The following is a 27736-nucleotide window of genomic DNA, read 5'->3' as shown; positions in this document are numbered from 1 at the left end:
CCTAATCACAATACAGTTATGATGCATGAAAAAGAGGTGGGGTCAACAGTGTTTGTGCGTCTTACCTGTGCTGTTGGGACACATAGGTGTACAGCACCCTGCAAGATCAGAAAAACAGTCAGTCCACCCTGTCAATCAAAACTGGATCTCTGCAAACAATCAGTTTCGTTCAGTGGTCTCAAACTGGATCCAGGGGCAATGCAGGTTTTCATGCTGACAGACAATCTAATTAACAGTAATAAGAAGAGAAGCTTGAATCTTCAACTGGACTGGGTTGCTTGAGGCGAGGACGTTTCGCTTCTAAAACCCCTTTCACACTGACGTATTCGTAGAGCTGCTCAACTCAGCGTATCGTCTACGCAGCTCTACGCCCACTTTTAGTAGCTGTACGTCGAGTTTTTGCTCCCTACGCAGCAGTATGTTGAGGGCTAAGCGCGTAGGACGGAAAAAATTAAACATGTTTAATTTTCTTCGGCATAGAGCACTGGACACAGTTTTAAGCAAGTCTGTGTGTCTGTGCATCTGTGTGCGTGTGCGCGCGCATCAGGCGACCTGATCGATCAGGCAGCCTTTACCACAGCCAGACTCAGCAGCATCTGTACACAATGAAAGTGATCCACCAAGAAAATAAATATATAAATAATAATAATAATGTTAAATGACTCTGTTTTTGAGCCGCACCACACCTGCAGCAGTAGAGAACAGAAAATAGCACTGAACTGGTTTAATAGCGGCATGGTACACGCGACTGTGTGCACACATTAAAAAGCGAACACACGCAGCTGCAAGTATGAAATGGACACTGAAAAAGGCTGAGTACGCACGCATTTCAGGTGTATTTAAATGAAACAATGCTGCAAAACGCAGCTCTACGAATACACCAATGTGAAAGGGGCTTAATCGCAGAAGCTTCCTCAGCTAAATGATGTTACAATTGGAGAGAACAGGCAGCTCCAAACAGTTGAAACCCAGCCTTAACCGGGGAGGGGGTTTGAGACACACTTTGTCCCCTGTTTACAATGGGGTACTCAGGTCAAAGCAGTTTCAGTCTTTTGTTCATGGTAATGAGTCATTCACATCGTCAGGAGAGGCATCAGTTAGGAGGGACAGGTGCCCTGTCATTAGGAGGGTGCTAACTAGAGTATAAAAGGTGCTAATTGTTAGTCACTAGCCAATGGCAGTCTGCCTCTCAGTAGGAGGGATCTGGTTAAGCCCCTTTCACACCGGGCTGCTTCGAGTTGCATCATGCAGCGCCATGATGACGCCACGTGGAAGCAACCCAGTGCAAAGACGATGTAGCTCAACGCCACAACAGTGCGAGGGACACAAAGGATAAAGCAAATCGGATTCCAAAAATTAAACATGTTTAATTTTTTTGCGTCCTGTGCGCAACGCACAAATTAAGTGGTTTCAGCAATTCAGAACAACGCGACGGTACTCAACGTGACTGGAAGCCACACCCTCACAATACAACGTTAGCTGACACCACTTTATGATTCATGTTGTGTTCCATTGTTCCAGAAGTATAAAACATGCAGTTTTATTTTTATACCGTGTACACAATGCAGTAAAACTACACACTCAAAAAAGAGCACAGACAAAAAATGCTGCTGCAGCTCCTCGCTCTTCTCTCACAAATGTGTTTAAATAAAAAGTCCATAAAAGTCCTGCTCACAGAGTGATTGCCAGAGACAGGACATGTCCACATCCAGTAAAAAGTCTGGACATCTCCAGTCCATTCACAAACGATTTGGCCGCGCACGCAAATATGAACAATTAAAAGATTTGGAGCCCTCCACGATTTGGAGGGTTTTTATTAAACCCTCCAAATCGTGACTATCCAGGGTTGGGACCAGGAAGCAGAGTTGTAGTCTTACACACCTCTCTGCAGATTCTCTCCCCCTGCCATCCCCCCAATACCCCATCCCCGTAGAGACGGTGCCTGCTCCCAGACCACCAACAACCAGTAAAAATCTATTTAAGCATAAAAATTCAAAAAGAAAAAATAATATAGCACCTTCAACTGCACCACAGACTAAAACAGTTAAATGTGGTCTATTAAACATTCTCTCTCTTCTAAGTCCCTGTTAGTAAATGATATAATAATTGATCAACATATTGATTTATTCTGCCTTACAGAAACCTGGTTACAGCAGAATTATTATGTTAGTTTAAATGAGTCAACACCCCCGAGTCACACTAACTGTCAGAATGCTCGAAGCACGGGTCGAGGAGGAGGATTAGCAGCAATCTTCCACTCCATCTTATTAATTAATCAAAGACCCAGACAGAGCTTTAATTCATTTGAAAGCTTGACTTAGTCTTGTCCGTCCAAATTGGAAGTCTCAAAAACCAGTTTTATTTGTTATTATCTATCGTCCACCTGGTCGTTACTGTGAGTTTCTCTGTGAATTTTCAGACCATTTGTCTGACTTAGTGCTTAGCTCAGATAATTATAGTGGGTGATTTTAATATCCACATAGATGCTGAGAATGACAGCCTGAACACTGCATTTAATCTATTATTAGATTGAGTTGGCTTTGCTCAAAATGTAAATGAGCCCACCCACCATTTTAACCGCACTTTAGATCTTGTTCTGACATATGGCATAGAAATTGAAGACTTAACAGTATTCCCTGAAAACCCCCTGTTGTCTGATCATTTCTTAATAACATTTACATTTACTTTAATGGACTACCCAGCAGTGGGGAATAAGTTTCATTACAGTAGAAGTCTTTCTGAAAGCGCTGTAACTAGGTTTAAGAATATGATTCCTTCTTTGTTATGTTCTTCAATGCCATATACCAACACAATGCAGAGTAGCTACCTAAACTGTGTGAGTGAGACAGATTATCTCGTCAATAGCTTTACTTCCTCATTGAGCACAACTTTGGATGCTGTAGCTCCTCTGGAAAAAAAGAGCCTTAAATCAGAAATGCTTGACTCCGTGGTATAACCCACACACTCGCAGCTTAAAGCAGATAACCCGTAAGCTGGAGAGGAAATGGCGTCTCACTAATTTAGAAGATCTTCATTTAGCCTGGAAAAAGAGTCTGTTGCTCTATAAAAAAGCCCTCCGTAAAGCTAGGACATCTTACTATTCATCACTAATTGAAGAAAATAAGAACACCAGGTTTCTTTTCAGCACTGTAGCCAGGCTGACAAAGAGTCAGAGCTCTATTGAGCCGAGTATTCCTTTAACTTTAAGTAGTAATGACTTCATGACTTTCTTTGCAAATAAAATTTTAACTATTAGAGAAAAAATTATTCATAACCATCCCAAAGACATATCTTTATGTTCGGCTGCCTTCAGTAATGCTGGTATTTGGCAAGACTCTTTCTTTTCATTAGTTACTTCCTCCAAACCATCAACATGTCTATTAGAACCCATTCCTACCAGGCTGCTCAAGGAAGTCCTACCATTAGTTAATGCTTCTATCTTAAATATGATCAATCTATCTTTATTAGTTGGCTATGTACCACAGGCTTTTAATGTGGCAGTAATTAAACCATTACTTAAAAAGCCATCACTTGACCCAAATGTCTTAGCTAATTATAGGCCAATCTCCAACCTTCCTTTTCTCTCAAAAATTCTTGAAAGGGTAGCTGTAAAACAGCTAACTGATCATCTGCAGAGGAATGGTCTATTTGAAGAGTTTCAGTCAGGTTTCAGAATTCATCATAGTACAGAAATAGCATTAGTGAAGGTTACAAATGATCTTCTTATGGCCTCAGACAGTGGACTCATCTCTGTGCTTGTCCTGTTAGACCTCAGTGCAGCTTTTGATACTGTTGACCATAAAATTTTATTACAGAGATTAGAGCATGCCATAGGTATTAAAGGCACTGCGCTGCGGTGGTTTGAATCATATTTATCTAATAGATTACAATTTGTTCATGTAAATGGGGAGTCTTCTTCACAGACTAAGGTTAATTATAGAGTTCCACAAGGTTCTGTGTTAGGACCAATTTTATTCACTTTATACATGCTTCCCTTAGGCAGTGTTATTAGAAAGCATTGCTTAAATTTTCAATGTTACGCAGATGATACCCAACTTTATCTATCCATGAAGCCAGAGGACACACACCAATTAGTTAAACTACAGGAATGTCTTTCAGACATAAAGACATGGATGACCTCTAATTTCCTGCTTTTAAATTCAGATAAAACTGAAGTTATTGTACTTGGCCCCACAAATCTTAGAAACATGGTGTCTAACCAGATCCTTACTCTGGATGGCATTACCCTGACCTCCAGTAATACTGTGAGAAATCTTGGAGTCATTTTTGATCAGGATATGTCCTTCAATGCGCATATTAAGCAAATATGTAGGACTGCTTTTTTGCATTTGCGCAATATCTCTAAAATTAGAAAGGTCTTGTCTCAAAGTGATGCTGAAAAGCTAATTCATGCATTTATTTCCTCTAGGCTGGACTATTGTAATTCATTATTATCAGGTTGTCCTAAAAGTTCCCTGAAAAGCCTTCAGTTAATTGAAAATGCTGCAGCTAGAGTGCTGACGGGGACTAGAAGGAGAGAGCATATTTCACCCATATTGGCCTCTCTTCATTGGCTCCCTGTTAATTCCAGAATAGAATTTAAAATTCTTCTTCTTACTTATAAGGTCTTGAATAATCAGGTCCCATCTTATCTTAGGGACCTCTTAGTACCATATCACCCCAATAGAGCGCTTCGCTCTCAGACTGCAGGCTTACTTGTAGTTCCTAGAGTTTGTAAGAGTAGAATGGGAGACAGAGCCTTCAGCTTTCAGGCTCCTCTCCTGTGGAACCTGAAAAGAAGAAAGGGAGAGGGAGAAACCCTCTCTACTTTTAAGATTAATCTTAAAACTTTCCTTTTTGAAAAAGCTTATAGTTAGGGCTGGATCAGGTGACCCTGAACCATCCCTTAGTTATGCTGCTATAGACTTAGACTGCTGGGGGTTTCCCATGATGCACCCAGTGTTTCTTTTTATTCACCTCTTTTTGCTCTGTATGCACCACTCTGCTTTTAATCATTGGTGATTGATCTCTGCTCTCTTCCACAGCATGTCTTTTTCCTGATTCTCTCCTCTCAGCCCCAACCGGTCCCAGCAGAAGACTGCCCATCCCTGAGCCTGGTTCTGCTGGAGGTTTCTTCCTGTTAAAAGGGAGTTTTTCCTTCCCACTGTCACCAAGCGCTTGCTCATAGGGGGTCGTTTTGACCATTGGGGTTTTTCTGTAATTATTGTATGGCTTTTGCCTTACAATATAAAGCGCCTTGGGGCAACTGTTTGTTGTGATTTGGCGCTATATAAATAAAATTGATTTGAAAGAAAAAAACTGTCTGGCTGCTGCAGTTTCTCACTCTTCCCTCAAACTCTCTCATCATTCTATTAAATAAAGGACAAAAAAGGACATAGGTCCTGCTCACAGACGGATTGCCAGAGACAGGACATATAACTCCAGACATCTCCACATTTACTCACGGATGGTTCTTTGTGTGCGCGCAGCTCGCGGTCGAAGGAAGAAAGATAAACTATAACAGAACTCAGAGCGCAGACCTGCAACTCAGCACAAAAACAAATATAAACAGTCTGGGTGCAGCAAAACTGTGCACTCTGACTTCTCTGTGCAGAGAACCTGCAGGCTGCATCCTCACCTCCTCTCTGACCCCCTGCTGCGCACACCTGACGCAGACATTCCTCCGTCATCATGACACCACAGGAAGCAACTCGAAGCAGGCCCGGTGTGAAACGGGCTTAAGGTTTAAAATTCCAGCTTTGCTGGCTTCTGTTATTATTCTCTACAAGAGTCAAGACAGAAATCAGACTACCAGAGCAAGAAATTTAGCTGAGAAAGCTTCTGCAATTAGAAAGAAAACGTCCTTGCATCAAGCAACCCAGTCCATTCAAAGATTCAAACTTCTCTACTCATTACTGTTAATTAGATTGTCTGTCAGCATGAAAATCTGCACAGAAGTCACTGAACAACAAGACCACAGGTAGGTGGGTCCACCCAACGTAAACTGGATTTACACTAGCAACATTTCAGGTAAACTGGTGGCATAACCAGAGGCTAGTTTCTGATTATGGTGTGGAACTTTGATCCAATCCATCTGTCCGAAAGGACCATAGAGCAGGGGTGGCCAACCAGTCGGAGACCAAGAGCCACATTTCTTACTGGGTTACAGCAAAGAGCCACTTCAGCACACGGGCACATGAACATGGGCACACACACACACACACACACACACACACACACACACACACACACACCTCTGCTCAGTCAGATTAATTGTAAATACCCCTACAATAGTAAGACGACAGGCCAGCAACATCATACACATCGGCACACCCCCCCAACCATCTCTTCCTCTCCCTCACTCTCTCTCTCTCACACACACACACACACACACACACACACACACACACACACACACACACACACACACACACACACACACACACACACACACACACACACACACACACACACACACACACACACACACACACACACACACACACACACACAGGCTCAGCCAGATTGATGTCACTCCAACATGATAACAAATAACAAATGCCCCAAACCAACATGATAATGACATATTTACTACAGTACCAAGACCACAGGTCATTTTTCAATAATCAATATAGTGTGCACTTACTATGCATGTTGCTTAGTGGGACTTCTGGCATTCCTTCCCTTGAACAATCCTCCTCAAATCTGGCTCGTACTCCGTTGTTGCCACTCGAAGCAATTCTTTCACATGGGTGTCAGTCATAAAAGAGCGGTGTTTTGATTTGACATATTTCATGGTAGAAAACACAGACTCACAGACGTACGTTGAGCCAAACATTGACAGTATTTTAAGTGCAGCCCTTTTGACATTGGGGTATTTTTCCACTGACACACTTTTCCAGAACCCAGTGGTCCCTTCCCTTAAAGCAGGTTTCAGTTGGTCCTCCTCAGCGAGATCAATCATCTCCAACTCAGCGGCTGCCTCATCTGCGACTAAAGGGGCTTTCAAACAGTCCGTATCCGCATTAAATGGGTCGACGAGGAACGTGATCTGTGGCCTTTTCAGTTGTAGATCGCAGAACCGGATCACAAAGGTTTCGTGCAGGTTTTGAACCAGAGTTGCATATCTGGCTCCTTGCTTATTCAGGGTGGCACTGGTGACTTGCCCGCTAACTTTTAGCAGAGTGGAGAAATGCGTTAAATCTCCCTTTTGAATATGCGCCTTGAACAGCTTCAGTCTGATGACAAACGCAAACACACTTTGCACCAGATCAGGCAGCACTTTCATTTTACCCTGCAGGGTAAGGTTCAGTCTATCCAAGTGGCCCAACATGTCGACCAAAAAGGCCAAATCCAAAATCCATTTGGCGTCCGAGAGCTGGGGATAGTCCTTGTTCTTCTCTTCCATGAAGAGTTTCACAGCATCCAAAAGTTCAAAGAAGTGAGAGAGTACCTTTCCCCTTGACAGCCACCTCACGGTGCAGTGTAGTGGCAGGTCACCTGGAAGCTCTTCGTCCAGCTCAGCGATGAAATTCTTGAATTGCCTGTGATTAAGAGCATGTGTACGGATGTAGTTGACGATTTCCATCACAGGTTTCATGATGTTGTCTAAATTCAACGATTTAGACACGAGTTGCTCCCTATGGATGATGCAGTGGAAATTCCAAAAGTCGGGAAATGTTTCGTCGGCTTTGCACAGCCCGTTTACAGATCCGATCATGGATGGTGCGCCATCCGTGGCTATTGCGGTTAGCTTCTGTAGGGGCAGTTTTGCTTTCTCAAATGTAGCCATCATTGTTTCTTTCACATCTATGCCACGGGTTCGTTCTTTCAGTGGCACAATATCCAGGAGTTCTTCTTTGATCACACATTCCTTTGACACAAAGCGTGCAAATATTGCCAACTGAGGCTTGTCTTGTATGTCACAACTCTCATCCAATGCGACACTGAAATACTCGCATGCTTTAAGGTCAGAGTGCAACTGTGATTCAATAACTGTGTTAATGTCTGATATTCTGTGTTCAACAGTGTGGTGGGACAGTTGGAGGTCTGATGCCATGCGTTTTAGTTTGTCGTTTTCAAGAGACAAGATTTCAACAGCGTCAATTATGCATTTTTTAACGAACTCCCCTTCGTTGTATGGCTTTTTAGCCCGTGCAATGTTCCAAGCCAGTTTATACGATGCAAGTGTTACTGTCTGACTGCTTCGTAAATTTTTTGAAAACCTGTACCTGCTTTTCTGCCTGACTTTTCAAAGTGGTCAGCTTGTGCTTGCGAAGTTCAGTCCCTTTTGGAAATTCCTGGTCAATGTTAGCGTGGAGTGAGCTGAAGTGACGCTGAAGATTTGAAGCCTTGAAATGCACCAATGACGACTGACATATAAGGCAGAATGGCTTGCCATTACGTTCGACGAAAAAATATAAATTCTCCCACTCTGTTAGAAACGTCCTGTTTTCATCTTCATATTTTCTTTTTGCAGTACATTTTTTCCCTGCCATTTTGAGATCTGACAGAAGATCGACCCCCTGACCTTCTTCTTCTTCTTCTTGCAATTTTTCTTTTTGCACCTGCGCATTTGCCATGATCTCGAAATACCGTAATGAACCCAAGTGAAGCACATTCAACAAAATTACCGTATTGAACTTAAGCGAAGCGAACACGCACATAAATACACACACAAACACAAACTTGGACATGAACGTAAGAGCTGCATGACACCAGGCAAAGAGCCGCATGCGGCTCGTGAGCCGCGGGTTGGCCACTACTGCCATAGAGGTTTTCTGAAGAGCAGGTTTGAAGCCCCAGTTGTCCCCATCTTGGCAGCGCCCAACTCCACCCAATTCCCACCTCAACCATCAATGGGGAAAGAGGTGGAGCGTGGGCATGATCGGTGTGACCTCAGCAAGACAAATGCAATCCGAACATACCCACCTACCTCAGTATCATGGTCCAAAAACAGGAGGTGAATCTTTTTGATGCCTCGGTACCTGCAGGCACTGCCTTCAGTCAGCAGGCTGATTTTAACTAAGACTTTATAGCAAATATAGTAAAAAGTACATTACTAGTTACTGTTGACTCCAGTAAAAAGTCTAAAAAACAAACAAACAAAAAAAACAAAAAACAAATGAGAAACATGGTCTTTTTTTTGCTCATGCATTACAACCAACACCCCCACCACGACTGCACTGCTGTCACATGACTTCCTAACAGTCTCACCAGTCACAAAACACAGGAAGTACACAAAACAAGGTACAGTACTGCTTTCCACGTAGTATTCTTAAGAAGTACAGAGTGCTATGGCGCATTCCTGTACTGTATTCATGTTATGTGGGAACAAAGTCAAATGAAAAACCTCAACATCATAAAAGCACAAATAGCGTTTATTCGAGAAGTAGTCCTCAGAACTTTCGGAACTATTAAATACCAGGCATGAGAATGAGACACCCTGAGAAACACCTGGGTTTCAAGCAAAATTATACCCATTTTAAGCTTAATTTTGGCAGCCAAGAAAATTGTTGAAAAGTCTGGAATACTTCATGCAGATCATCCAAGAAAAAAAATCCTGAAAATTCTCATGCCTGCATTACTTGTACTGATATCATTTGCAGTATGCAGCACTGCAATATTACTCACCCCAACAGTAGTACTAACAGTAGTATTAAAGTCCAGGGTCTGAAGTTCGACAAATTCATCTCAACATCTGAGTCGATCCAGAAGAGTTCACCTGGTCAAGTAAGAGCCACCAGATCCCGATGATTGACAGATGATGTTACCTGTCAATCTGACCTGTGTGGAGTCCAGATCAGGTCTTGATCTCCCTGTGTGAGCAGGATGAAGAAAAGCCTGGTTAAGTTCAGAAAATTATTTCACAAACCATTATTTAGCTTAACTCGTAGCTTAAAGCAGATAACCCGTAAGTTGGAGAGGAAATGGCGTCTCACTAACTTAGAAGATCTTCACTTAGCCTGGAAAAAGAGTCTGTTGTTCTATAAAAAAGCCCTCCGTAAAGCTAGGACATCTTTCTACTCATCACTAATTGAAGAAAATAAGAACAACCCCAGGTTTCTTTTCAGCACTGTAGCCAGGCTGACAAAGAGTCAGAGCTCTATTGAGCTGAGTATTCCATTAACTTTAACTAGTAATGACTTCATGACTTTCTTTGCTAACAAAATTTTAACTATTAGAGAAAAAATTACTCATAACCATCCCAAAGACGTATCGTTATCTTTGGCTGCTTTCAGTGATGCCGGTATTTGGTTAGACTCTTTCTCTCCGATTGTTCTGTCTGAGTTATTTTCATTAGTTACTTCATCCAAACCATCAACATGTTTATTAGACCCCATTCCTACCAGGCTGCTCAAGGAAGCCCTACCATTATTTAATGCTTCGATCTTAAATATGATCAATCTATCTTTGTTAGTTGGCTATGTACCACAGGCTTTTAAGGTGGCAGTAATTAAACCATTACTTAAAAAGCCATCACTTGACCCAGCTATCTTAGCTAATTATAGGCCAATCTCCAACCTTCCTTTTCTCTCAAAAATTCTTGAAAGGGTAGTTGTAAAACAGCTAACTGATCATCTGCAGAGGAATGGTCTATTTGAAGAGTTTCAGTCAGGTTTTAGAATTCATCATAGTACAGAAACAGCATTAGTGAAGGTTACAAATGATCTTCTTATGGCCTCGGACAGTGGACTCATCTCTGTGCTTGTTCTGTTAGACCTCAGTGCTGCTTTTGATACTGTTGACCATAAAATTTTATTACAGAGATTAGAGCATGCCATAGGTATTAAAGGCACTGCGCTGCGGTGGTTTGAATCATATTTGTCTAATAGATTACAATTTGTTCATGTAAATGGGGAATCTTCTTCACAGACTAAAGTTAATTATGGAGTTCCACAAGGTTCTGTGCTAGGACCAATTTTATTCACTTTATACATGCTTCCCTTAGGCAGTATTATTAGACGGTATTGCTTAAATTTTCATTGTTACGCAGATGATACCCAGCTTTATCTATCCATGAAGCCAGAGGACACACACCAATTAGCTAAACTGCAGGATTGTCTTACAGACATAAAGACATGGATGACCTCTAATTTCCTGCTTTTAAACTCAGATAAAACTGAAGTTATTGTACTTGGCCCCACAAATCTTAGAAACATGGTGTCTAACCAGATCCTTACTGTGGATGGCATTACCCTGACCTCTAGTAATACTGTGAGAAATCTTGGAGTCATTTTTGATCAGGATGTCATTCAAAGCGCATATTAAACAAATATGTAGGACTGCTTTTTTGCATTTACGCAATATCTCTAAAATCAGAAAGGTCTTGTCTCAGAGTGATGCTGAAAAACTAATTCATGCATTTATTTCCTCTAGGCTGGACTATTGTAATTCATTATTATCAGGTTGTCCTAAAAGTTCCCTAAAAAGCCTTCAGTTAATTCAAAATGCTGCAGCTAGAGTACTGACGGGGACTAGAAGGAGAGAGCATATCTCACCCATATTGGCCTCTCTTCATTGGCTTCCTGTTAATTCTAGGCTTAAAACTTTCCTTTTTGCTAAAGCTTATAGTTAGGGCTGGATCAGGTGACCCTGAACCATCCCTTGGTTATGCTGCTATAGACGTAGACTGCTGGGGGGTTCCCATGATGCACTGTTTCTTTCTCTTTTTGCTCTGTATGCACCACTCTGCATTTAATCATTAGTGATCGATCTCTGCTCCCCTCCACAGCATGTCTTTTTCCTGGTTCTCTCCCTCAGCCCCAACCAGTCCCAGCAGAAGACTGCCCCTCCCTGAGCCTGGTTCTGCTGGAGGTTTCTTCCTGTTAAAAGGGAGTTTTTCCTTCCCACTGTAGCCAAGTGCTTGCTCACAGGGGGTCGTTTTGACCATTGGGGTTTTACATAATTATTGTATGGCCTTGCCTTACAATATAAAGCGCCTTGGGGCAACTGTTTGTTGTGATTTGGCGCTATATAAAAAAATTGATTGATTGATTGATTTAACCCTCTAGGGTCCGAGGGCATTTTTTGGACAGTTCACTTGCCTGGCATAAATGTTTTATTATTGCTGTCAACAGCTCTCCCTGCATCCCACAATCAAGTTTTATGTCTCTTTTTTTCAGGACAACCTGTGCTTTCAGAATATATATGTGTTTGTTGTGTTTTATAAGTGTAATAGGTTTACAATCAGAAATAGGCAAAGAAAAAATAAAGCGAAAAGTTATTTTCCACACACATTTATTCAAAACACACAGCAAACTATAATAAACAACTGTTTTGACACTTTATAAAGGTAATTTGAGGTCTTGTGTGAAAGACTGTACAACAAAAAGGTTCAAAGAATAAACACAAATGCACATTTTGAACAATATATACAAAATGGTCTATGGGTTTTTTTGTCTTCATGGTAAAAGCAACAGAGTTATTCAGTAACATTCACATGCAAACTTTTGGCGCAATTCTGATAGTTACACACTCTGTTTGAGCACATGAGATTGTCATCAGAGGCTCTCGTCTGCTTTCAGTGATCACTGTGCGTAATGGCGAAGGGCGCATTTGGAGCCCAATAGTATGTACTCATTGGAGCACCCAGGGGGCTATTCACACGGGCCAACTAGTAACATATCACTCCCGAAAATGATCTTTGGCTTTTCATGTGAGGTGAATCTGCCCTACGATTGGATTTTGGAAAACCATGTGATGGTGAACCAATTCCGATTGGACACGTCATCACACAGCTTCTATGAGGACTACAAAGATGGCTGACGGCTGGCTCGAAAGTCCGTGGAGTTAACTTTTCAGCAAAAAATAAGTAAGTTTGTATCTCATATCATTAACAAGTTATTTATAATTTAGTAAAGCTTGGTCTTAGCCGTGGTGTACAACGGCCCCAGAGGGTTAATTAGTTGAACAAGTTAACTCAGTTGGAAATGTTTCAGCATCTCGACATTTTTGTCACTCATGTTTCATTTTCAACAGAGTTGAAACTGCGAGACAAGTTTACTGGAACAGGTCTGATTATGAGTTCCCCTCCCCTCACCACCATCATCATAAAACTGAAAATTTATTGGGATAAATTAACCAAAGGTGATTGTGGTTTGCACTGCTACCTCACACTGAGAAGGTCATGGAATTGCTTCCTGCCTGGTCCTTTCTGTGTGTTCGCTTTGGCTCCCTCTGGGTGCTCCTTTGTTCTCCCACTTTCAAAGACATGCAGTTTAGGTGAATTGGGGACATTAAATTGATTGTGGGTGTGAACGTGTTTATGTGGCCCTGCGATATACTGGCAGTCTGTCCAAAGTGTACCCTGCCACTCGCCCAGTGACTGCTGGAATTGGCTCCAGCCCACACCACAGAACAGCCTCCGGTCCTGAATAACAACGATCAATTGGTTCATCCTCACCTCTCCGAAGTAACCATCTATCTACTGCCGCCAGGTGAGATGTGGGCGTGTGCTCGGCCTTGTCCTGTCACCTGGACAAAATGTGTATAAGCCCAAATTTTGCAAATGTAATTTTTAAACAACCTTTTGCAACTGAATATCTAAAAGTTTACAACAACTAATTTTCAGGATGTTATGGTGCTCATCTAAAGAGTTTCTTCATCTTCAAGTAGCAACACTGCGTGTAATCAGTTCAGACTGAAGGTTTTTTCCACTAGACACCATAAACTGATTAGTAGATAAGTTAAACAAGGGTTTCTGTATAACAAATTGGTTCTTCAGTTTAAAAGATTTTTTTAATAGATATCAAGAGTTATTATCTAAGTTTGGGGTTCCCATTAAAAAGCATGTAGAAGATGGAATTTTTTCTGCCTATATTAGCCAACCATAACCTAACAATTAGGATAAACTTTAAATATAAACCAAAAACATATTATATATCTTAGCTTCTGTTTATATAGTAACACTGCTACAATTACAGCTTAGCCTACTAGCTATTAATTATCTAATAACCTGCCTAGGCCTCATTCGCTATATATATATATATATATATATATATATATATATATATATATATATATATAGTCTTACTATTAGTTTTCTATCTAAGTGGTAACTAGTCCTACTACTGGCAATGTTAGTAAATGTTCATTAACTTACCTCAAATTTATCCCTCTCCGTCAAGCTAGTTATAGGCTAACCTGGCCTATATGTCGCTGCAGCCACGAGCCTTGAGCTCTCTTTAGTCTGGAAAGATTCCACCTTTATATCCTTTCACTAAGGTACTTATATCATGTCTCCATATACATTTCAGCAAGCTTTAACTTTTTCTTGTTCTTTTTTTTAATATTATTATATTTATGATAAAAAATTCGAGGAGTGGGGTACAATTAGTTCTACCTAACAGCTAACGTTAGCTTATCTAGCTGGCTGTAGCACCGTTTATCACAGCGTACAATATAGTCAGTTCTTTTCTCTTTGGAGACCTACGTTAATACACACTTTTGTCTACATTTGTTGTTATATGTATTTGTTAATACCGTTATTGTAGGGTTTAACTACGCTATTAAACTTTATACACTAGTTACCAGTTTTGTTTATCTTGTTAGCTAGCTAGGTACGGTTGGCTTATTAACGGCTAATTTAACGGTAGCTCTTTGAACTATTATTATTATTTTACATGGTGTAGATTTTTAATGATTCTTTAGTTTATGGGTTCTTTAATAGATATCAACATATAGTACCTAGTTTGAGGTTTCCATTTGATAGCATATTGATTATGTATGTTGGCTTCCTATAGTAAGCTAGCAGGATTTACTTTAGATAGATACCTAAACATATTACATCATAGCTTCTGTTTCTATAATACACTCAAAAATATAAACGCAACACTTTTGGTTTTGCTCCCATTTTGTATGAGATGAACTCAAAGATCTAAAACTTTTTCCACATACACGATATCACCATTTCCCTCAAATATTGTTCACAAACCAGTCTAAATCTGTGATAGTGAGCACTTCTCCTTTGCTGAGATAATCCATCCCATCTCACAGGTGTGCCATACCAAGATGCTGATTAGACACCATGATTAGTGCACAGGTGTGCCTTAGACTGTCCACAATAAAAGGCCACTCTGAAAGGTGCAGTTTTGTTTTATCGGGGGGGATACCAGTCAGTATCTGGTGTGACCACCATTTGCCTCATGCAGTGCAACACATCTCCTTCGCATAGAGTTGATCAGGTTGTCAATTGTGGCCTGTGGAATGTTGGTCCACTCCTCTTCAATGGCTGTGCGAAGTTGCTGGATATTGGCAGGAACTGGTACACGCTGTCGTATACGCCGGTCCAGAGAATCCCAAACATGCTCAATGGGTGACATGTCCGGTGAGTATGCCGGCCATGCAAGAACTGGGACATTTTCAGCTTCCAAGAATTGTGTACAGATCCTTGCAACATGGGGCCGTGCATTATCCTGCTGCAACATGAGGTGATGTTCTTGGATGTATGGCACAACAATGGGCCTCAGGATCTCGTCACGGTATCTCTGTGCATTCAAAATGCCATCAATAAAATGCACCTGTGTTCTTCGTCCATAACAGATGCCTGCCCATACCATAACCCCACCGCCACCATGGGCCACTCGATCCACAACACTGACATCAGAAAACCGCTCACCCACACAACGCCACACATGCTGTCTGCCATCTGCCCTGGACAGTGTGAACCGGGATTCATCCGTGAAGAGAACACCTCTCCAACGTGCCAAACACCAGCGAATGTGAGCATTTGCCCACTCAAGTCGGTTACGACGACGAACTGGAGTCAGGTCGAGACCCCGATGAGGACGACGAGCATGCAGATGAGCTTCCCTGAGATGGTTTCTGACAGTTTGTGCAGAAATTCTTTGGTTATGCAAACCGATTGTTTCAGCAGCTGTCCGAGTGGCTGGTCTCAGACGATCTTGGAGGTGAACATGCTGGGTGTGGAGGTCCTGGGCTGGTGTGGTTATACATGGTCTGTGGTTGTGAGGCTGGTTGGATGTTGGGTGTAATATAACCATATTTGTAGCTTAGCCTACTAGCTATAATTTAATTTTACTACTAGTCTACAGACTAAGTATACATATACTACAATCTTCTCCTGTATTAATATTTATGTTTTAGACGCTAACTCCTATAATATTATATAGTAACCATATTTCTTGTATATGTTGTTCATTACCCTCATTATGTAAATATCACTTATATACATTATGTCTATTTTCTTATATGTCCATTTTCTTAAGCCGCTTGGGTGGGTAGGGAGAGTTCCCATGGGATAAAAAATCTTTTCAACCTACCATCCCTGGTTCTCAAGACCAGGCACCCAAGTGGCCCTACTCTACTCTACTCTTCTATTCTACTCTTCCTTTTTTAGATATACCTTAGTATACACTAGCAGAGTTCTACCTTAGAATTGGAATATATTATAGAAGACATACCTTACTGAATTTTCTTACACCTCGGTGAAAACTTTCAAGCTCAATTTTCTCCAACTGAACTTTTTTGCCACTAAACAATGAACATGTTCTTTAATCCTATTTAAAAATAAACAGTTTGTGGGGGATCACGTGATGATGGCTGGCTAGGAGACATGTTTGCAGAAGCCTCCACCCAGACGTCTTTAATCACACTTTATACATGTGGTTCTCTCATTGACCAATTACACTGAAAGTGACATAAGAATCAGCAAGAAATAGAAAAACTGCTTTTTTGACATTACGCAATGTCAAAATAGATGAAAATCAACTCACACAAAATGACCACAAGTGCTAGCCAACCGGATGAAGAGTCCTCACCCACCGTGAACACCACAGCTCTGATCCACAAGGTGACTTAAGACTTCAACAACGTATTGAAAAAGATGCTTTCCAAGTTTACAGAGACTTTGGGAAAAATATCTATGATGCTGGAGAGCCAGTCAAAATGCATTACTGCAGCAGAACAGTCTCGTATGTGGAGGATGTGGTGACCAGGCTGGAGGGAAGACTCACTGAAGCAGAGAAGAAAATTCCGATAATGGCTGCTAATGGGAATGATGTGGAGAACTGGAACAGATGGACACATCTGTATTCTCAATTTGGGAAAAGGCACAGAGAGAAAATGCCCTATGTACTTTTCAACTTCTGGCTGTCCACTGTGTTTGGCTTAGAAACGAACCCTGGTGCTGAAAAACGTGTTAAAATCGAACAGGGGCACAGGGCAGACGTACCCGGCCAGGTGATCATCAAACTTCACAACTCCAGGGACAAAGTGAGGATAATGGCAGCTGTGAGGGCAACACCTAATTTAGAATCTGATGCACAGGTCATACATCAGGATTTACCATCTGCTTCAGTTTGAGAGAGGCAGGAGGTTTTCAGCAGGGTGTGTCGGGCTCTAATAAGCAAAAGCATCTACTTTAATATGCACTTCCTGGCCACTCTGACTGTGAACCAGAACGGTGTTGAGTAGGATAGACCAACAATCAATAATAATTATTGATGACAATTATGGCCATCGGCTGATTATCGGTCTTTCCCTACAGAACAACCAGAGGGATTATCAGGCAATGCAGATTATCGGCCCATCCGATTATCGGTCTATCCCTGATGTCGAGCACAAGTTTGAAACACAAAAAGATGCAGAAGACTTTCTCAACAAACTGGAATTAAGTTAGACAGGAGTCTCTTTCAAGCGAGAACTTTTCGTCTCGTCTGATCTGAGGGACTACATGGACGCTCACTAAGTTTGTTTGCTTCATATCAACTATTCTACCCTGAGAAAGCACCTCAACATAAGACTTTTAAAGGTGTAAACGGTGACCTTGCCTGTCCTTTTATTTTTTATTTTTTCCTGATGGTTTGTAGTATGAAATACGTAGTCACCGTTTTATCCTCACTCTAATATACTAACGGTTAATGAGGGGTCATATTTTTTTGGGTTGATAACATCAGGAGTAGTGGCCAAATTGGTAGACAGGAAATAGCCATCTTGTTGTGGGAGTAGGATATGAAGAGGTTTTTTCCCCCCCATTTTTCTCTCTCAAAGGTGGAAGCGGCGTTTAACAACATGTGCTCCTATAGTACTACCCAGCGGGTAGTTTATAATTCTTACTTTTTATGTTACTGATGTTTTGATGTTATGTACTGTACATAAGCCCACACAACAGCCCTCCTGGCTTTCAGAGTTTAGAATCAAAGAATCAAAGCCACATGGGTGCAAATGTGGCTGAACTGTTAAAGAATATGTTGGGAATAAATTCATTCTGGATAATTATAAATACACTGATTTGCAAAGAGTACCACGTAGTCAAAAGAAATCCTATATAGAAAAAAGATGCAGACAGTCATTGTATAATCAAATCGCATCCCTTTGAATCAGAATAGACTTACGAGTTGCCGAGAGATTCTCTCCCCTTCCCACACAGTGTTCCATTAACCATGCATTTGTCTGACAATGCAAATATAAACATGACTGCAAAATGTCACACATTCACAAACAGTGTTTGAAAGGATGTCCTTGCATTAATGTCATTATAGGGATGGGGCCGATCCTATCCAGTATCGGTACTGGGTTCCGAAACAAACGTAATTCACGGATTGGAATTTTCTGATGCAACCTGCGGGTTTTCAGATATAGGAAAACTCTGTGAAACATCTGTGAATCACAAGTGCTTCCGTTGATGCAGAGAAGGGGAGGGGATTTCTGAATGGAGGTGTGGCTCTCACTGAGACAAGGAGCGAGTGCTGCTTATAAGATGCCTCCGTTTGGGAGGTCTTTTCTGCGGTTAACAGCCGCCTAAGACGTTCTGTCACGGACATGTCCCCTGAGCACCACAAACCCAAGACAGCAACGTGAAATATTTGGAAAGCCGTTGAACCGAGAGGCAGATGGTCCGTCGTGACCCAAATCAAACATTTGAGAATGCACCACATTAAATAACGGAAAGATTTTTTTAACCATAACAGAATGACAAAATCAGCCAGGATGAGACGAGTTAACCAGACTGACTTTAAATATGAGTAATTTAAGTACATTTATTAATTTTTTTGTTGTTGTTGGTTTCATGAGTTTTGTAAATAAGGAAATTTCTGACCGCTTCATGTAAATGCTTCATGTATTCAGAGCAAGTGCGCCATCAAGTGTTCAAGAGATTAAACTTCAGCCACTGACACAACAATAAATAAATGTATTAAATTCTTTCAACAAAACATCAAATCTAGGTTTGCGTCTTAGATGTACCTTCTGACAAATTGTAGCTGAACTTTCAGGTCTTCTTTTTAAGAAAATCCTTCTCTATACGACTTCATCATGAAGCTGTATAAATGGGGATACAAAATATCATATAAAATCAACAGTAATGATAATAAGAATAGTACAGCAAACAGAGTTCTAGAATCTGAATAATATCTGTATCAGCAGATATCCAAATTCATATATCGTGATAGGCTCAGAAGTGAAAAAATGTGGATCGGTGCATCCCTGCATCATCAGTGGCAAAAAATGGCATTACAATAAGGTCAACAATATTATCTATTATCATGATATTTTCTAAGGCAATCCAGCAAATCTTGTTATTGTGACAGGCCTACCTGTAAGTATTTGTTCTGTTTGTAAATAAATTTGAGGGATTTGTTTCTCAGAAAGGGCCAAAGTGGAAAAATATTGTGAGGCTTGAAGTGTTGAACATTTTGTGATCAAAGTATGTGAACTATCAGTGGGAGTGAATAAGCAGCCCATGTCACCGACTGAATAGTCCCCCTAAGAATCAGTCCCCCCTAATGACGCGGTTCACGTACCTCATTTCTGCTTCAAACTGCACACCAGTCATCTATCTCTGTGACAAATATCTGAAGCTTTAGTACAGCAATCATTTCCACTTAGATTCAGCATTATTTCATCACAAAAGGCGGCGGAAGTGATCAGAGTGCCGTGGCTACACCAGCTGCTGATGTGTTCACTGCACATCGGACATTTCAAAGCGTCACGGAATTTCACCTCGTTTCTGCTTAAAACTGACTTTAGAATGATTTAAGAGGGTTTACCTTTATCATCTGATGGTTAATAATCCCATTAATCCATTTCATTGCTTTGGGTGAGGAGACTCCATCTCAGACGTGCTCCTTGTGGCCCGAAATGATACATGCACAGATGCAAAAGGTGGACCGATTTGTAGGGGTGGACCGTCCGGTCTGCTACACCGGCACTAAAATTCTGTTCTGAGCTGCCTGGAGTCTAACAGCTGAGATAACTGTGTCCACAGAAACCTGAACAGGTTCATACACAGCTCAAAGAAATTAAAGGAACAGTTTTTAATCAGAGTATAGTGTCGAGTCAATTCAACTTCTGGGTGATTGATCTTGTGTATCAGAGAGGTTGTTAATCAGTTTCAGCTGATTAATGAAATTAACAACAGGTGCACTACAAGAGCACGAGACAACACCCAAAACAGGAATATTTTACAGGTGGAGACCTCTGCCTTTTTTTCTGTCCTCATCTTTTCTGACTGAGTTTTTACTAGTTTTGCATTTGGTTCGCATCAGTGTCACCATGAGCAGCACGTTGCAGTACCTGGACCCTAAAGAGGTTGCAGAGATAGTCAAACTCCTCCAGGATGGCACATCAGTACGTGCAATTACCATGTTTGTTGAGTCTCCCAGCACAGTGTCAAGAGCATGGAGGAGATTCCAGGAGAGAGGCAGTTATTCTAGGAGAGCTGGACAGGGTCAGAGAAGGTCCTTAAGCTATCAGGTTAAGGACCAGGTTAATGAAGGACTCAGGTGATGGTAGGCTTCCTGATTACTCTGTGGATTTTTAAGGCTGTAACCAGCGAGACAAAACAGGAGACTTTTGGAAGCCATACAAGAATATGAAGACAAGAGGATACAAACTGCTAAGGGACAACGCCATACTCTCACGCGCGTCACTAGCTTAGCTTATGGCAAGCTAAAAGTGGACGCTCTCGTTTTGGCCGAACAACTTTCCACAGTTTCTGGGTATTATGTGTTAGTACGCGCCCACGGCCGACGTGTTTGATGAATTCATGCGCAAAAAGTAGTTCCCAGATAATTGTGATATATTCCTGTGAGATCATGAGTATATCTCATCTAAATTAATTCTAAAATTTACCAGTAATAACATTATAAAGATAATTAAAGTTTTAAGAGTGGGCATAATAAATATTTAAGAAACTTAAAGTTTATGAGCAACTTCGCCTATTATTGCTCAAGCACATTGTAAACATTGACATGATGGAGTGTGATGCGGAAGAGTTCAGAAAGATACGATTGGAATGTTATGATGACCATTTACAGTTGGTGATGAAAGACTTGGGTGTTAACTTCGTGTTAAAGTCAGAACAAGAAGCTGCACTGAAAGAGACACATTCTGTGTGTTGTCGCTCCAACGAGAGCGGCACACTGAGCAGGGTGAGACGACACATGGTGGCAAGCTAATTGTAGCTATCGCTACCTTCCTAGGTAACTCATAAATAAGTCCAGGCTACAATGTTGCAATAACTGCAAGCTGTCCCTATTAAGTATTAAAATTGTGGCTGTCAAAATAAAGAGCTATTTCTGATTAATTACAGCACCTACAACGCATTCAGTCACACTGTGCTCAGTTTTGTTTAGACGTCAGTGACTTGGTCTGTAAAAATACTTTTTTTAGAGCAATAACAGATTTCAATACTTTTTTATACCAAAGCAACTTTCTTTTAACTTATTGCTAAATCTCAAATGTGAGAGTTTGTGCGTTTACCGACACTCGTGCACAAAATGTTAGCTCAGTTTTAACAATGTGAATTAACGTCAGCACTGAACTCAAACAGGGTTAAAAGAGATTAAAAACGTTCATGTTTTTCCATCCAGATTTTGTTCAATGGCCAGATTTAAATATGAAATAATATAATTATGAAAGGAGTCATTCTGTAGAATCAGATTCAACATCTCCAAACTCCCACAATTCTGTGTTTTTACAGACATCCTATACAATACAGCCTGCTAGTGTCATTGTACATATACATACATACATACAATGAAATCAGTCTGCATTTAATCCATCCTAATTACAGGTAGAAAGTTCTCCTGATTTAAGATCAATTTACGTCACAGCTTGTTTAACAGAAATAACCCAGATCCTTTAATTTTACCACAGATTATTAAATGCCCCAAAAACACACAGACCTGAGGGGTGATTTCTGACAAAACTGTACATGCAATTAAATGTGATTCATTTAGATTAACTAATTACAGACCCTGTAATCAAGTACATAAATGTTTTAATCATCTGACAGCACTAGTGTGTGTATGTGTTTTTCAAATGGTTTTTCAAAGTCACTGTTGCAAAGCGTTATGGGACGGAGTGGGGCACCTTTGTCGTCATGTGCCTATACATTATACACCTGTTGTATTTCACTGTGAATTTTGACCATAAATTTTTGTACTTTTTGTACTTTTTTCAGAAATGTCTCCACTTTGTGTAAGAAACTTGATTTGTAAAGGTTACCAAGGTTTACTGACAAACTAAATGCTAAAAGATTGAAAAGCTGTTTAAGCATAATCCTGTAGCATGATTTCAAAATAAGTTTTACATTTAATGGGGCCATAAATGTAAATGGAAGCAACACTCAGAAACAACATATGTTTTGCATGTTCAAAACATATGCATTTTGAACACGCATAAAACTTTCTGATGAATTCTGTGGACATCAGCTGACCAGAAACTCATTTTGTGCTTCATAACCACGTTTTATAAAAATTAACTTTATTCATAAAATGACAGCAAACAGTCCCGAACAATGTGCATTCATTCAGTATCCGTTGGCCAACCGTGGCATCATCTATGCATCTATTGAGCATCCTCCAACCTCAGCGACCCTTCTGTGTTTGTTTGGAATATGTGCCATACTTCACAGCGACCGTGGCGTCCTGTGTGCTTCGATTAAGGATGCCTTTTTAGGGCCTTGGCGTGCGCTGTGCATTCTTTAAATCCCTGTGTAATTGGGGGTTTAAAGGAAAAGACCACAGCAGATAATTACACAAAGTGCTCAACTTAGAGCAGAGCAGTGTATATAATATATAAACAGACACACACACACACACACTATATATATATATATATATATATATATATAAAATACATGTATCCGTATTGAACGGTACAGTACGCTCGCAAAGGTTCGGTGCACAGAACTACACGCAGAAAACACAGTACGACTCTGCGCAGTAGGATTATAGACATGCTTTTTTGTTCCCATGAGTCACTGACATTTCGTCTCATTTCCACAAACTGCATGTCACTCTCATTCCACGCTCTGTGTAAGAGGTGTGACCAGACCCTCAGTGCAAGAGGCATGGCCACACCCCCGAGCCTGCCGCCTGTGTCTGAGGAGAAAAGAGGACACAGCGAACCAGGCAGATGAGACGGTCGAAACATAGTGACCCTGCAAATGATGATTTCAAATCTGTTCTGTGCAAAACACTGAAATGTGTCTGGTTCCTTACGTCGCGTGACAAACAAATGGGTGGGAGGCTGGCAGAACATCAAGCCTGAGTGAAAGCAAAGACAAGGAAATAAATGCAAAACAGGTAAACAAGCAGTTTGCAGAAAACCCAAGGCTAGTTTACAGGAACATGTAAAAGACAATAGAAGTACAACAGCCACCTGAGAGAGAAGAAGTTGAAAGATTCTGGAATAAAATAAATAAAATCTGTATATGGTCACTGGATCAGAGATCTTTGGACATAAATAGAAATAAACAAAATGGGTTTGGGTTTGGCATAGTAGACTGACCACAGGTTGAGCTTCATAAGTTAAGCCTCCTTCCCACCGAATAATAATCCATGAATAATGAGCCACGCATGGGTGTGTCAGTGATTATTTGAAGAATGATCCACGTTTTAAGCTGTCACATATCCGCTACTAAGGTGCCTCTATGTACCTCACATGTGCCACGTATCAGCCTCTCGTGAGCCACGACTGAACTGTCATTTGAGCCCCATCCAGCCTCGAATGGATGAAATCCTAGCCACATATGATCCATGTAGAGCCATGTAATGCGACGGTGCATGTTTAGGCATGGGTTTGGTCCAAACCTCCAGCCCTCCCACACTTGGTCCCTTTAAAGTGTGGGTTTCCAATACACAGCATCCATTCAAGATGTCGTCACATTTTGTAAATGCAGTCCAAAAATAGATGCTCCAGTACAGTCCGACCGGTGTGCGCATCTGTGCGCCAGGCTGCTGTTCACCTGTGTTCCAAAGTCATTAAATGCACCAGACCAGCTACAACCAAACCACGGGTTCCTGGACAGTCGCCTCTGCCCTTCTTCTTGCTGGCTTTATTTCTGCCATGACTTGCAGTCATTTTGACACCATGATCCAACTTTTAACTTCGTGTTTTTCCGTTAATGTCTGCACAATCGTTTTGCGCACTGGCGTTCTGCATTCCTGGACAGTCGCCTCTGCGCTTCTTCCCGCCGGCTTTATTTCTTCCGCCACTTTAAACACAGTCATTTTGACACCGTGATCCAACTTTTGTGTTCATCCGTTATTGACTGCAAAATCACTCTTTTGCAAGCTGGCGTTTTGCGTAAATGCTCATCTTGAGTGCGAGTCATTGCGTTCATGCGCACACACAGCAGAGCTCATTTGATCCATTATAACAAAATCTATCATCAACATACTTTTACAGCTGCTTATAAAGAAGGAATGAACATGCAACTGTTTTACCAAGCCATTATAATAAAAACATTACAAATACTTACATGAATGAATGAATGAATTTATTTGGCGCACACAGATCCAAGACAACATAAAAACATACAAAGAAAGAAAGAAACTAATCAGACAATGTACCAATGTGCCCAAAAGGGTGTAGGCAGAAGCAAAAATTATACATATACCCATGAAAACTAATACATTGAAGCATAAATTGATCCTGGAACTAAAATTTCAAAAACACAAACATGCAAGCAGCAGTGCACCAAGAAAACAAAACAAAATCAATAAACCTAATTTAATATGCTATAGCAAGTAATCAAATACTTTTTGTAGAGCCTTTTAAAGCCAATCAAAGTACTAAGTGATTTTATGTTATCCGGGCAATTATTCCAAATGTTAACAGCTTTAACAGAAATGCAATGACGTTTTACAGTAGTTCGAATCTTTGATTTCTGAAATAACAATGTTGCTCGTAAATTATAACTGGAGTCCCTCATTTTAAACAGGTCCTGGACATGTGGTAGAAGTTTGTTTTGTACTTTGAACATAATTTGTATTATGATATAATCAATCAAATCCCAAAATATGCAAACGGACAAACAATGGATTTGTTGGCTCACAATATGGTTTCTTACTAATAATTCTTAAAGCTTTCTTTTGAAGCAAAAATCTAGGATTTGTATTAGTTTTGTAGGTGGTTCCCCAAACTTAAATACAGTAAGTCATGTATGGAATAAGTAATGAATGATATAAGGTAATTAACGAGCGCTGGGAGAGGAAGTCTTGTGCTTTATACAAAATACAAAAACATTTTAAGCTGTTGCAAATACGTTTTCCACCTCAGCGCACGAGACAGAAACAGGAAAAAAGCTCTAAATGTCCTCTGATTCCAGAAGTGATTAGAGGTGTTTTCAACATCCAAGCTCTGACAAAAAATGATTAATCTGCTACAAAATAATTATTTTATATACAGCGTCTGGCGTACAAAGCAGGTGGGACTGTAGTGGAGGAACATGAGGGCGGAGCCTGTCCAGTCCTCATAGCCACCAGCTGCTCGGATAATGGGCTTTTAACAGCCTCATCCAAGATGCTCACCCCACACAAAGTTACATATAGAAATCAATGCATGGAGAGAATGTATCTCCCTCGTAGAGAAGGCGATCTGGGTCTCACAAAAATCAATCACGCTTATACAGCATAATAAATAAATATAAGTATCGGGCAGTACTTAAAGAGTTCTCAAGAAGAAGTCACGAAAAAGGAAGCACAACATCATAGTAAGACCTTATCACAACAGACCTCCATTATTAAATTGGCAGAAAACCTCTAAAGAGAAAGCAATGATCTGACACCTGCAACTAAACCAGCAAGTCAGACCGGGGGAAAATACAGCAAAAGAGAACAAAACCTCTGAGTGGACAGATGGAAACAGCACAGAAGGGCTTGACAATTCCAAGAAGAACTGGAAAAGGAATACATAGATAAAGAAGGATCTATACGGTGGCTTACAAATGGAGAACTTGGTTTTGATGGAGAAAGAATTATAGTTGGAGCACAAGATCAGGGACTTTTAATATCAATTTGACCAACTGATGCTTAGCCGAAGCTCATGTGTCATACATCACACTGACAGCAGAACCTTGGGGTAATTTTTGATCCTACGTTGTCCTTTGACCTCCACATTAGAGATATTACGAGGACTGCTTTCTTCCACCTGCAAAATATAGCGAAGATTCATCCCATCCTGTCTATGGCTGATGCTGAGACCCTGATTCATGCATTTGTTTCTTCTACATTGGACTACTGCAATGTTCTATTTTCTGGTTTACTGCAGTCCAGTATTAGGGCTCTCCAACTGGTTCAAAATGCTGCTGCCAGACATTTGACAGAAAGGAGAAAGTTTGACCACATTACACCCATTTTGGCATCTCTTCACAAGCTTCCTGTCTCTGTGAGATCAGATTTTAAGGTTCTGCTACAGGCCTATAAAACTGTTCATGGACTGGCACCTCCCTACTTAGCTGACCTAATTAAACCTTATGTACCGGCCCAGGTTCTGCGTTCTCAGGGTGCAGGACTACTAGGGTATTCATCACAACAAAAATTGTGTTATTATATTGGTACACAACATATTGTTGCTACGCTATGGTGTTTGATATGGCTTGGTAGATCTCGATACACTGTCAACTTTAAAAGTAGATCTCAGTTCAAAAAAGGTTGGGCACCTCTGCTTTCAAATCCAGACTTAAGAGACACTTATTTTCCCTTTCGTATGGCTAGCATACTGGCATAGTATGTTTCTGTGCTTTTTACTCTTAAATTAATTTTATTAGGAAACGGAGCAGGCCGCGGCCTCAATTTTATCTAAATTCTGGGTCTTTCAGTGAAGCTTTGGGCGAGTGGCCGGCAATCACTTTAGTATTTCTTCTGTTTTTCTTATTGCTTAATGTTAAATTATACTGTATTTGTTGTCTTTCTGATGCCCGATTTTGTTTTTTTCTTCTCTGTTTGAGGTGCGGCTCCATCCAGAGATGGGTGTGGTGTCTGTTTCTGCAACCCTCCTGTCCTGTGCAGACTGCTTCGATCTATTGCTTCGTTTATTCATTTTTTTTCCCCTTTCGCTTTATCTTAATTTTCCCCCGCTAAAACCTTAAAGAGCATTAGTACCTTTACCTTTTTTAAGTTAAACCGACCTGTTATGGTCTTCTGAAACAGTTGATAGATGTATTTTATAACTTAAAAATTGGAGCGATACTAAAGCATTAGCATGTCTATGGCATTTTCAATGTTAAAGTTAGCATTAAGCAGTTGCAGCTGTCATCACGTTCGGGTGCATTGTTTTCTGTATAATAAGCGTTTGTTGTCGTAAAAGAGTCAAATGTATTACAAATTGTAATATTTTTTAAATTTATTTTGTTTATATATTAATAATCTAATGATTAGTTATTATATACAATTTTAGAGAAAGAGACAAAAAGAACCTGAATAGAAACAACAGAAAATATAAAACCAACTAACAATAAACATACATAAATAAATACATACATACA

The 27736-nt window shown here is 40.6% G+C and overlaps 1 protein-coding gene across 2 annotated transcripts in view; it reads right to left on the bottom strand.

The window, feature by feature from the left end:
• LOC117527462 (globoside alpha-1,3-N-acetylgalactosaminyltransferase 1-like) overlaps positions 1–27736 on the bottom strand; it is a 93226-nt gene that overhangs the window by 56794 nt on the left and 8696 nt on the right. For both annotated transcript variants that reach the window (XM_034189820.1, XM_034189821.1), the window contains exons 2-3: positions 9634–9818; positions 66–98 (exon numbers count right to left, since the gene is read on the bottom strand). In XM_034189820.1, the coding sequence (XP_034045711.1) occupies positions 66–98; positions 9634–9692 (92 nt within the window). In that variant the 5' untranslated portion in view covers positions 9693–9818. The remainder of the gene's footprint in view (positions 1–65; positions 99–9633; positions 9819–27736) is intronic.

The sequence above is a fragment of the Thalassophryne amazonica genome, chromosome 16, assembly GCF_902500255.1.
Source record: "Thalassophryne amazonica chromosome 16, fThaAma1.1, whole genome shotgun sequence".
NCBI classification, from domain to species: Eukaryota; Metazoa; Chordata; class Actinopteri; order Batrachoidiformes; family Batrachoididae; genus Thalassophryne; species Thalassophryne amazonica.
The sequence above is the reverse complement of the archived record's forward strand: the minus strand, read 5'-3'. Positions and strand labels throughout refer to the sequence as shown.